Source organism: Phoca vitulina, unplaced genomic scaffold (assembly GCF_004348235.1).
Source record: "Phoca vitulina isolate PV1807 unplaced genomic scaffold, GSC_HSeal_1.0 scaffold1, whole genome shotgun sequence".
In the NCBI taxonomy this organism is placed as follows: domain Eukaryota; kingdom Metazoa; phylum Chordata; class Mammalia; order Carnivora; family Phocidae; genus Phoca; species Phoca vitulina.
The window spans coordinates 18,112,702-18,124,278 of NW_022589704.1; the positions used below are offsets into that span (position 1 = coordinate 18,112,702).

General features: G+C 48.2%; 2 protein-coding genes across 2 annotated transcripts; one reads left to right on the top strand and one right to left on the bottom strand.

The window, feature by feature from the left end:
• Positions 1-4,218: 4,218 nt before the first annotated feature.
• LOC116637815 (60S ribosomal protein L34-like) lies at positions 4,219-8,570 on the top strand. The gene is made up of 2 exons (XM_032413359.1): positions 4,219-4,589; positions 8,564-8,570. The coding sequence occupies exons 1-2, from the start codon at positions 4,219-4,221 to the stop codon at positions 8,568-8,570; spliced, it is 378 nt and encodes a 125-aa protein (XP_032269250.1).
• INHA (inhibin subunit alpha) lies at positions 8,442-11,403 on the bottom strand. The gene is made up of 2 exons (XM_032411118.1): positions 11,099-11,403; positions 8,442-9,435 (listed from the first exon to the last, which is right to left on the bottom strand). Exons 1-2 carry the CDS (start codon positions 11,370-11,372, stop codon positions 8,603-8,605), a joined length of 1,107 nt encoding a protein of 368 aa, XP_032267009.1. The 5' UTR covers positions 11,373-11,403; the 3' UTR covers positions 8,442-8,602.
• Positions 11,404-11,577: the final 174 nt, after the last annotated feature.

The following is an 11,577-nucleotide window of genomic DNA, read 5'->3' on the forward strand; positions in this document are numbered from 1 at the left end:
GATTTCAAGAGACTCCCCTGCGACTTCAATGACTGGCTCATGGTGGCCAAGTGAATTTGGATATGGAGGATCATCAAGATCAAGCATCCTAAAACCTAGAATAAGGTTCAGGGCTTTTAGTGGAAAAAGGCAAAAACTTGGAATCCTCACACCTGACATAGTCAGCACACCTTCCTCCCAGAAGAGGAAGAGAAGTCAGTACTTAATGTAGTTGTGCTTGTTGATGATTCAGGGCCAACAAAAATTCAAACCTGGGGCACCTGGCTGGCTCTGTCAGTAGACAATACGACTCTTGATCTCAGGATCATGAGTTTGAGCCCTACATTGGGCATAGAGATCACTTAAAAAATGTTTTCAAACCCTGTTAGCAGATGACAGTCATTTGATACAAAGATTCAATAGTGCACACAGGTTCCTGGATCTTGGGGACTTTTTTGTACAGTCTTGTCCTGAATTTGCTACTTAAAGAAGACTTTATTCTTATGACTTCATTTCCAGAGAGCTGATGAAAAGCCAAAAAGCAGATATTCTTAATACAGATGATCCTTGAACATTGCAGGGGTTAGGGGTGCTGACCCCTCCCCCCACAACTGAAAATCCATGTATAACTTCGACTTTCCCAAAACTTAACTACCAATAACTTACTGCTGACCAGAGCCTTAATGATAACATAAAGTCAAAGAGCATGTATTTTGTATGCTATACGGATTATATACTGTATTCTTTTCATAAATCTAAAGAAAAGAAAATGTTATTAAGAAAATCATAAGGAAAAGAAAATACATTTACAGTACTGTACTATGTTTATCAGGAAAAATCTATGTATGAATGGACTCTCACAGTTCAAACCCATGTTGTTCAAGATCAACTATACTATGATGCTTGAGTAGCTAAAATAATATTGCTCTTATCCATGAAGTAGTGGGTAGGAAAGATTATGTGCCATATTAATTAATATAATAAAATACTTCCAGCATTAAAGCAATCAAATTATTTTTATTACTTTTATAAAAACATTGTGGTCTTATTCTGTCTTCCAGCCTGAGTATAGATAATATTGGACTAGGGATGGATCTTGAGATTACTGTGTTTGAGTTTTTAGTTGCAGGGCTGCCTTATGGTGATAGCCTTTTTTTTTTTTTTTAAAGTAAACTCTACACCCAACATAGGGCTCAAATTCATGACCCCAAGAGCAAGAGTCTCATGTTCTACTGACTGAACTAGCCAGGTGCCCCACGGAGATAGCTTTTAAATATCTAGTCAACCCAATTTATTACGTGCTTAGTGTTAATGTAACAACATTTACTTGCAGAAAAATGAACAAACCCCCGTTTTGATGAATGCATTTGGTAGAATTTGCACTAAAATTTCTTGGTGCTTCATTGATCAGTAGCTAGTAAGAAATCTTTTAATGAAATTAAGTTGAAAGTTTTTCTGTGATATATACCAAAAAGTATCTGTATTCTGATTTTGAAATAGTTTGATCATATAATAATTATTTCTCCCATTTAGATTTTTTAAAAAGATTTTATTTATTATTTAATTGAGAGAGAGAGAGCATGAGCAGGGGGAGCTGCAGGCAGAGGGAGAAGCAGACTCCCCGCTAAGCAGGGAGCCCAACAGGGGATTTAGTCCCAGGACCCTGAGATCATGACCTGAGCAGAAGGCAGACGCTCAACCAACTGAGCCACCCAGGCACCCCTTCTATTTAGATTTTATGCATCCTTTTTACTTATCAATTTAGCTACATTACTAGTATCAAAAAATACAATTTGGCGTTGTATTTTATAGAGCTGTGACCATCATAAACCAGAAATAAAAGGACGTAAACGTCAGTAGTCCTTGAGGATATGTGATAAATATTGATACTTTATTTTTACTTTACTTTATTTTTATTTATTTATGTTTTAAGGTTTTATTTTTACTTTTGTTTTTTTTAAAGATGTATTTATTTTAGAGAGAGAGAGACAGAGCCCGCGCACGTGAGCAGGGGGAGGGGCAGAGGGAGAGGGAGACAAGCAGACCCCCCCATGGAGTGGGGAGCCCAACAGGCATCTCAATTCCAGGACCCTGAGATCACGACCTGACCCTTGCTCAGCAGGGAGCTTGCTTTTCCTTCTCCCTCTGCCTGCCGCTCCCCCTGCTTATGCTCCCTCTCTCTCTGACAAATAAATAAATAAAATCTTAAAAAATCAAATCAAATCAAGGTGACAGCGGGGGGCTGCATTTTTTTCAGGAGGCTCTAGGGAAGAATCACTTCCTTACCTTTCCAGCTTCAAAAGCCTGCCGCATTTCTTGGCTCATAGCCCCCTTTTTGCACCTTTCTGGCCCTTCTTCCATAATCCCATCTCTCTGGAACAGCCAGGGAAGGTTCTCTGTTTTTACGGATTCATGTGATTAGATTGGCTCACTGGATAATCCAAGATTATCTCTCCATCTTAAAGTCTGTAGGAACCTCAATCATACCTGCAAAGTTGAGTGGCCTTTGCCACGTTAATTAACACATCGCAGCTTCCTTCTGGTAGCTCCAGGAGAAAACCTGTCCTTTGCCTCTTCCAATTTGCAAAGGATGCTGGCATCCCCTTGGCTCAAGGCCATATCACAGCAGTCTCTGCTTCTGGCCTTACATCTTCTACAGTTTTTATTCTTTTGCCTGCCTCTTACACGGATCCTTGTGATCACATTTTTTAAATAGTTATTTATTTATTTTAGAGAGGGTTAGAGGGCCAGAAGGAGAGAGAGACTCCCCGCTGATCAAGGAGCCCGATGTGGAGCTTGATCTCACAACCCCGAGATCATGACCTGAGCGGAAATCAAGAGTCTGACCCTCAACCAACTGAGCCACCCAGGTGCCCCTCCTTGTGATTACATGTAGCTTACCTAGATGATCCCGAATAATCTCCTCATCTCAAAAAGCTTGACTTCATCATATCTGCAAAGTCCCTTTTATCATATAAGGTAACCTATTCACATATTTGGGGGCTAGGACATGAACATTTTTGGAGGGTCATTATTCTGCCTACCATAGCCTACCTTTACCCCCAAAGTTCGCATCCAACCCATATAAATGCACCCCATCCAAAGGCGCTCAAAAGCCTCAACCCATGACACCATCAACTCAAATTCCAAAATTTTATCAGAATCTCACCATCTCAAAAGTCCCAAATCTCGTTATTTAAATTATTTAAAGTTTGGGTGAGGACTTGGGTATGATTCCTGGGGCACAATTGCTCTCCATCTGGGCACCTGTGAACCTACAAAACAAGTTCTCGGCTGCCAGATATAATAGTAAGACAGTCCTGGAATAATAGTTAGAGACGTTCCCATTCAAAAAGCAGAAAATGGAATGAACGAAGGAGCCACCACTGTCCCAAGCAATGTAGAAGCCCAGCCAGGCAGCTGGTCTCTGCCCCTCCCCTCTGCTTGTGCTCTTTTGCTTGTGCACTCTCTCTCTCTCAAATAAATAAATCAAATCTTTTTTTAAAAATGACAGAAACAAAGAAATTGCCATCTTCACAAGTGTCCTGGGGCTAGAATGTCTTCCTTTAAAAAAAAAAAAAAAGATTTTATTTATTTATTTGACAGAGAGAGACACAGAGAGAGAGGAAACACAAGCAGGGGGAGTGGGAGAGGGAGAAGCAGGCTTCCCACGGAGCAGGGAGCCCGATGCGAGGCTCGATCCCAGAACCCTGGGATCATGACCTGAGCCGAAGGCAGACACTTAACAACTGAGCCACCCAGGTGCCCCTAGAATGTCTTCCTTATCAATGGACACAGTTTCATCTCCTCAGCAGGGCATATTTGAAGAACAGTGGACAGGAGGGTCCACGTGGCCATGTAGCATTGCGGTGGATGCGCACACTCTGGAACCAGACTTCTGGAGTCCCTAACCTGGCTCTACCACTTATTAGGGATGTGACTCTGGGTAAATTATTTAATCTCTCTGTACCTCAGTTTTCTCATCTGTGCAATAGGTGTGATATCAGTGCATGTCTCATAGAATGGTTATGAGGATTGCATGAGCTTTTACTTGTAACGTGCCCGGCCCATAGTAAGTTCTATATATGTGTTTGTTTGTTATATAAATACTTAAATTAACAAAAGAAGATTATTTGGCGTGGGGAGTGTGATTTCTAAGAAAAAAAAAGCTAACGGTAGGACTGGAAATAAAATCAAAGAAAGCGCTCTTCCAGGGACGGCGTCTATCAGGCATTCAGAATGGTCCAGCATTTGACCTACCGTCTTAGGCTGTCCTACAATACAGCCTTTAACAAAACTAGGCTGTCCCGAACCCCTGGTAATCGAATCGCTTACCTTTATACCAAGAAGGTTGGGAAAGCACCAAAATCTGCATGTGGCGTGTGCCCAGGCCGACTTCGAGGAGTTCATGCTGCGAGACCTAAAGTCCTTAGGACGTTGTCCAAAACAAAAAAACACGTCAGCAGGGCCTATGGTGGTTCCATGTGTGCTAAGTGTGTTCGTGACAGGATCAAGCGTGCTTTCCTTATTGAGGAGAAGAAAATTGTTGTGAAAGTGTTGAAGGCCCAAGCACAGAGTCAGAAAGCTAATTATAAAATGAAGTTTTTTGAGTAATAAAAAAAATCAAAAGGCAAAAAAAAAAAAAAAAAAAATCAAAGAAAGCCCTCAGAACATAAAGGTAAAAGAGTTTCAGTACAATGCATAAGACATGATACCATCTGTGAGGGAAAAAGCTATTTCTACAAGGTATGTGTCTGTGTGTAAACTCATAGAAATGTGTCTGGCAGGATACTTAGCTCCCTGGAGGGGACGGCCAAGGAGAACCTCAGCATTCATTTCCGTATTTGAATCGTTACCATGAGAACATATCTGTGTGTTCTTTGTGAAACTTTTTTTTTTTTTTAAATCAACGTTAAAGAACAAAGCGCCCAGGAAGCAGCGAGGAAGACTAGCAGGCTCTGCCGTCTGGGAGTGAAGGGAAGTCACAGAAGAGATGACATCAGAATTGGATCTTCAGGGAGGCGTTGCCTGAGGGAAAGAGATTGCTGCCGAAGGGGCAGCTGGAGAAGAAAATGACGTGTTTGAGGAAGGATGGGAATTTGTCTGAGCAGAGTTCTGGTGTGTGTGGTTGGGCGGGGAGAGGAAGGGAGGGACAGGTCTGAGATCGGGCTGTGCGGATGCGTTTAGGGCCGGTTGTAAAGGGCTTCCATGCACACAGAGGGGGTTGAACTTTGTGGAGACAACTTTTTAAGCCGCTTCAGCGGCATGATCACAAAAGAAGTATCCTTGGGCAGCCAGGTGGCAAGTGGACCGGAGAGGTAGGGAACGGGTGCGTGGGGACTGGTTAAGGAGGCTGCCGCCCTGCCCCTCGAGAATTGCCCCAGAAGTGACACAAGAGCGTCTGTGTCCGGACGGAGAAAGGGCTTGATTTTAGAGAGAATTAGGAGGAGGCGTCCACAGCACCTGCCTCTCAGCATCGACTCCCCGTTTTCGTGGTAACTGTATCCTGCTTTGAGGAATCACCTTTTTTCACCTTTAGCCTTTGTGCTTTTGGCTCTGGGCTCCCAGGGTAGGACACAGGATGCAAGTCATTAACGCATTCTGTGCCCTCAGCCACCTTTCCTGGAGGAGCACATGATCCCAAGCAGGACAATCAGGCCCACCAAGACCCATTCTGGGACATCCAGAAGCCAACTCCCTCCTGAGACCAGGTGTGAGATGATGGGAACCTGGAGCTGCTCAAGCCGCCATGTGCCCAAGGGAAGGCGAGTCTATAGCTGGATCTTGGCAGCATCTTTGGAGCCCCAGATCAAGCCAAACCTTAGCCAGCTGTGGCCACAGACTTCTCACAAGCCAATGATTTTTTAATTAAATTTAATATAATTTGGTTTGAGGACGCCTGGGTGGCTCAGTTGGTTAAGTGTCTGCCTTCAGCTCGGGTCATGATCCTAGGGTCCTTGCTCAGCGGGGAACCTGCTTCTCCCTCTCCCTCTGCCTGCCGCTCTCCCTGCTTGTGCTCTCTCTCTCTCTTTCTCACTGACAAATAAATAAATAAAATCTTTAAAAAAAATTAATTTAGTTTGGTTTAAGTCAGTTTGAGTTGCATTTTCTGTTCAAACTGACTCACTTAAGAGCATTCAGTGTTTCTAATGATTAGCCCTGGGAACAAGGAGCATCTCTGAAATCTACTGCTCTTAGTCTCATGGTAAGAAATGAGGACAAAAAGATGTCCTTAGCCACTGTCAGACCCTCTTAGGGAGGGGAGGATGTGTCATTCTGATTTGCTAAGTTAACAGAATGCAATAAGGCTTTAGAGATTCTGGAAGGGGTGGCCCAGACCAGTGTGACTCCCAGACTTTGGGATTTCACAGAATTCAGCAGCAAAATTACAAAGACAAATGTTAGGGTCCAAATTAGAATGCCAAGTGTTTTGTTTTGTTTTGTTTTTAAAGAGAGAGAGAGAGCAGGGGAAGGGGGGGCATGGGGAGGTGCAGAGGGAGAGGGAGAACAAGAGAATCTCAAGCAGACTCCCCATTGACCGTGGAGCCTGTCCCAGAGATCATGACCTGAGCCCAAACCAAGAGTCAGATGCCCAACCGACTGAGCCACCCAGGCGCCCCTAAAATTGCCAAGTTTTAATTTTGTTAAGTAATCATAAAAGAATATCATAGCATAAAATATCATAAAAGAAATACTTTTAATCTCTCGCTTTCTCACACATACACACACAGAGAAAGGATAACTTTCAAATAAAGGATATCCCTTTAAAATGAACACCTCTGGTGGCTTTGTGAAAGACTCACGTTGTACTCACGTTTCTCTCTCTGTCTCGCGTACATGAAAACTTTTTACTAGCATTGCCTAGTGGAGAATCCTGTGCGCCTCGTTAGAGTCCCCACCCCTCAGATGTCATCCACATCCCTGGGACAGGGAAGTCTGACCAACACAGGGTCCCAGACCTAGGAGGAGGATTGCAGATCCCAGGGAAAGGCCTCACTCAAGGCAGGGAGGATCTGGCAAGGGAAGCCAGACAGCCAGAGCATGAAGCTTGGAGAGACTTGAGGAAAATTTCCCCTTCCCACCACTACCCGAGCCCAACCAGCCCTCTCGCCACCAGTCCATTGCCTGAGTAGGGACCCCAGGAGCCCTGAGCACAGATAAGTTGCAGTGCTGAGTCTAGATGAAGGCGCTGGGAGAGACTGGAGCCTGTGAACAGACAGCAGGAGCAGTCTCGCTGGGGATTCAGCATCAACAGAGACTGGGGCCAGCTCCGGAGTAAGGAGGTGGGCTGCTCTCTTGTGCCCTGAGGAAGAATAGCTCCTTCAGCTCAGCTCAAAGAGGGGGAAGACATTAGCCTGAAGGTGAAGGGATGGGAGTCTCTCCCCTCCACAGCCCCTTCCTGGGGCAGGCACTTACCCACCCAGTGAAGCGGGGTTCATAGGAAGGAGGCTTTGACGAATCACTGTTAGCATGCATGTGCACTGTGGTTGTGCGGTCAATACCAGAAAGTGCTCCAGCTTTCGGTCGGAGGGATCTGAACATCCTCCCTTTAAAAGGAGACTGGATGGAAGCTACTGGCTGAGAGCCAGGACCCTGGGGCAGGGCAGGTGGACAACCAGAGGGAGGGAGAAAGGGGAGAGTGAACAAAGCACAGAGGAAAGCCAGGGAAGCAAGGCCCAGACAAGGCAGGCAGGAATGGACTGACAGGAGACAATGGGAAGAGAAAAAGACTCTGCACTGGGCTCTGGACTCTAAGCATGTGCACAAAGTGCATACACTGACACAAGAACTTGTTTCTCTAATAGTAGGCTCTGCTTTTCCACGCTTCTGACATTAAGGACTGAGTTAAGGAGTCAGTGTAAAGATACACAGGGCACATTAAGGAAACCAAAGACTTTGAGAACCTGAATTCCAGAACGCCGGGCCTCAAGGAGTCTATGTCAGGAACCAATGGTAGATTTAAAGGCGTCCCGGGAGCCTCAGCAAGTTGAAATCCTCGGGTCTTCGTTCTCTCCCCTCTCTTGCCCTTGTAAATTTTCAGGCCCTGCCAACTCATCTGTCTTTGCCTTATTTCCCACTCAAGTTCCTGAGAAACCCAAGATCTAAGCTGCTCTGAACGTCTATCTCCAGTGGGTCCTTGAAAACCATCATCTCTGGCCAGTCTACAAATCCCCTGACCTTGAGCTAGGGGTCCATCAGCTTGGGCAGACAATAGCAGGGGAGCGGCATGAGGTTCCAGCAGTCTCCAGAGTGGCCACCAAGAGCTCAGAACACTTTGTGTCTTCTCCCAAGTGTTGTGGCTTCCCCACCAGAGACATATCCAATCACAGCTCTGGAACCCCTTGACTTTGAGGTCAAGTGAGGCTGTGTGACCTGAGATCCTACAATCCCACACTCCTGGGACCTGCCCCCCACCATATCAGAGAAGCCAGAGAATGCATGCCCAGTCATATGCACTGTGTTGTTTATTGTCACATGTTTATGTCACAGGGGCGGGATGGGGAAGGGAGCCCTCAGGCAGAGAGGGATGGAAGGAGGGGGAAGTGGGAACCATCCATTTTCTGAACTCTGCCCTTTCTTCCAGCTGTTGACGGGTGCAGGCTTGGCCGCCAGCAGGACTCCCTCAGATACAAGCACAGTGTTGAGTGAGAAGGTTGGGCACTGTCTCATACTTGAAAGAGTAACCACCATCTGAGGTGGTGCGGACACGTAGGGGCCTCATGGTCCCAGGGAGGGCAGCACAGCAGGGCTGGGCCCCTGGCACCAAAGAAAGGGGTTGGACAGGGGTAGGAGGAGCCCCGGGCCCCGGCAGGGGCAGGTCTGATGGGGCAGGCAGCCCACAGCTACCGTGACAATAGTGGAAGATGAAACTGGGAGGGTGCACAATCCACTGGTCCCAGCCCAGCTCCTGGAAGGAGATATTGAGGGCCGCTCTGTGACAGTCAGCATGGGCGGCGGGTTCCTCCGGAGGCCTCTGGAGCAGACGCAGCGCGGCCGGAGACCATGGCCAGGGCAGCGGGGGAGTCGAGCGTCGGGCTCGCTCGCCTCCGCTGGGTGGCCTGGCCCGGCTGTGGGCCACCAGGAAGGGTGTGGCCTCGGGCCGGGCTGAGCAGGAACAGAGAGGGCAGTGCAGCTGCAGGACCAGGACAGGGCTGGTCAGCAGAGGGAGTGCAGAGGGGGCCAGATGCAGCACCGCCCAGCGAGGGGGTGCCTGGCCCAACGACATGGGCACGGCCATGGGGACCCCTGATGACAGAGCCAGCAGGCTTAGCAGGGGCCCAGAGCTATTGGAGGCCGCTTCGCTCTGCCTGGCCAGGCCCGTGTGGAACCACAGGTGGGCTGAAGTCACTTGGCGGCCTCGCGTGTGCTGGGACGGCCGGAACACATATGTGAAGAGGCCGTCCTCGGCCTCCTGGGTCAGCTCTCTAGCAGCTGACTCGACCGCACAGCCGGCACCTGCAGGAGACACAGGGAAGGGAGAGGGCAGCCCTGACTGGCACAGCCTGGGACCTCTCTTCCTCCTCAGCGGCCGGGATGCGACGGCAGTTCATCAGCCAGCCACACCCTGAGCGCTGTCAGCCTCCTGAGAGAGCTGACAGAGGCTCTCCATTTGTTATTTCACCCTTAACGGACTTAAAAAATACCAGATGTTGCCAACTTCTCTCTGAAATGGTTTTACCAATTAATATTCCCATCAGCAATATATGTAACAGGCCCTGCCCACCCTCTACCTTCACCAACGCTTGGCATCGTTAGACCTAAATTTTTGTTCACCAGTAGTGTGAAATGGGATCTTGGATGACGGTACCTTGAATACACGGGCATTTGTTTTATTCCCCCATATTGCTTCAAAAAAAATTTTTTTTTAATATTTTATTTTTAAGGGGCGCCTGGGTGGCTCAGTCGTTAAGCGCCTGCCTTGGGCTCAGATCCTGGGATCGAGCCCCACATCACACTCCCTGCTCCGTGGGAAGCCTGCTTCTCCCTCTCCCACTCCCCCTGCTTGTGTTCCCTCTCTTGTTGTGTCTCTCTCTGTTAAATAAACAAATAAAATCTTTAAAAAAAAGAAAAGATTTTATTTTTAAGTAATCTCTGCACCCAAAGTGGGGCTCAAACTCACAATCCCGAGATCAAGAGTCACACACTCTTGCGACTGAGCCAGCCAGGTGCTTTCTAAGAAAGGCAGTTGGCATCCCTCCACTAAACAATCATGACTAGGGGAAGGACTGCAGATTGGGACGATGCTGTCGCGTGGATTTTCTCATTATAAATTTCACGATTGATCTTTTTTTAAAATTTTTTTTATTTATTTGACAGAGAGAGAGAGACAGTGAGAGAGGGAACACAAGCAGGGGGAGTGGGAGAGGGAGAAGCAGCTTCCCGCTGAGCAGGGAGCCTGATGCGGGGCTCGATCCCAGGAGATTGGGATCATGACCTGAGCTGAAGGCAGAGGCTTAACGACTGAGCCACCCAGGCGCCCCTCACCTCACAATTGATCTCTTTTGCGGATAAGGAAACAGGGTTACAAAGGGGAAGTGACATTTAACTACTAAGGGGCCAGGCTGGGATTCGGCCTGATCCCAAAGCCACACGAAGTCACTGCGGCACAGGGAGGCAGGGGCTCCTCTCTGAGGGAAAGATGGGCCAGACTACAAGAATGTCCACCTGGAAGAGGGCTTTACTGGTTCAGTCAGTGGAACACGGGAACACACATAAGGAGATGAAAAGGGAATTCAAGAGAAAGTAGACTAATTTCCTGGAAAAGTTCCCCAACTAATCTTACCCCAGCATTTCTGTATCTTCTCAAGTCTCAGCTAACTGGGGCTAAAGAAACAAGGTTTGCAGCGGGGAGCGAGGCAGAAGAAGAAGGAAAGGCGGCAGAAAGAGGCCCAAGCCCAAATATCTCTTTCTAGAGACCCTTGGTGTCCCAAATGAATGTCCCCCAAATGACTCCTCTGAGCCTCGCTCCATTTCGCTTAATCCTGAGAGGTAGGCATCATTGACCATTTTCAGGTGACGAGACAGAGACTCAAACCCAGACCTGCCTGGCTCCCGAGCCCATGCTATATGTACTGCACTGCTTCTCAAAGTCGCCCTGCCGGTGCCCCACGCTCATTACCTGTAGCCGGGAAAAGGATGGCCTGGGAGACATCCTCCTCCTTCCTGGGCTCAGAGCCCCTGCGCAGGAAGCCCCCCGGGGCATGTCTTCGGGGCAGACGCCTGACTCCAGGATCCCCACCTTCCCCGGCCAGTGCCGGAGGCCCCAAAGCATCCAAGAACAGGGCCCTCACCTTGGCCAGGACAAGTGCCCGGTCCAGCTCTGGCCCGTGGCAGCCATGCCCACTCTTTGGGGACAGCAGCAAGAGGAGCAGGAGTGGTAGCTGGGACAGCATAGCTCACCTAGCCCTGCCAACGGTGAACCCGCACCCTGCCCTGTGCCCCTTCCGTCAGGGTCTGCACCCCGCCTCCCCACTCTGCCCTCCCCATCCCACCGCGAGTCCTCTTCTACCCTTCTCATCCTGGTCTCCCCAGTCCTTCCCACGCCCTGCAATCCAGAGTGGCCCCTGCCCATGGCATTGAGACCTCCTATCTCTGACG

What these genes read in the sequence shown, in the direction of transcription:
- LOC116637815 (XM_032413359.1), top strand. Translation starts at nt 4,219, where the DNA reads ATGGTCCAGCATTTGACCTACCGTCTTAGGCTGTCCTACAATACAGCC.
- INHA (XM_032411118.1), bottom strand. Translation starts at nt 11,372, where the DNA reads ATGCTGTCCCAGCTACCACTCCTGCTCCTCTTGCTGCTGTCCCCAAAG. An exon ending in CATCCTTTTCCCGGCTACAG is followed by an intron (nt 9,436 to 11,098) that starts GTAATGAGCGTG and finishes TGTCTCCTGCAG; the next exon opens with GTGCCGGCTGTGCGGTCGAG.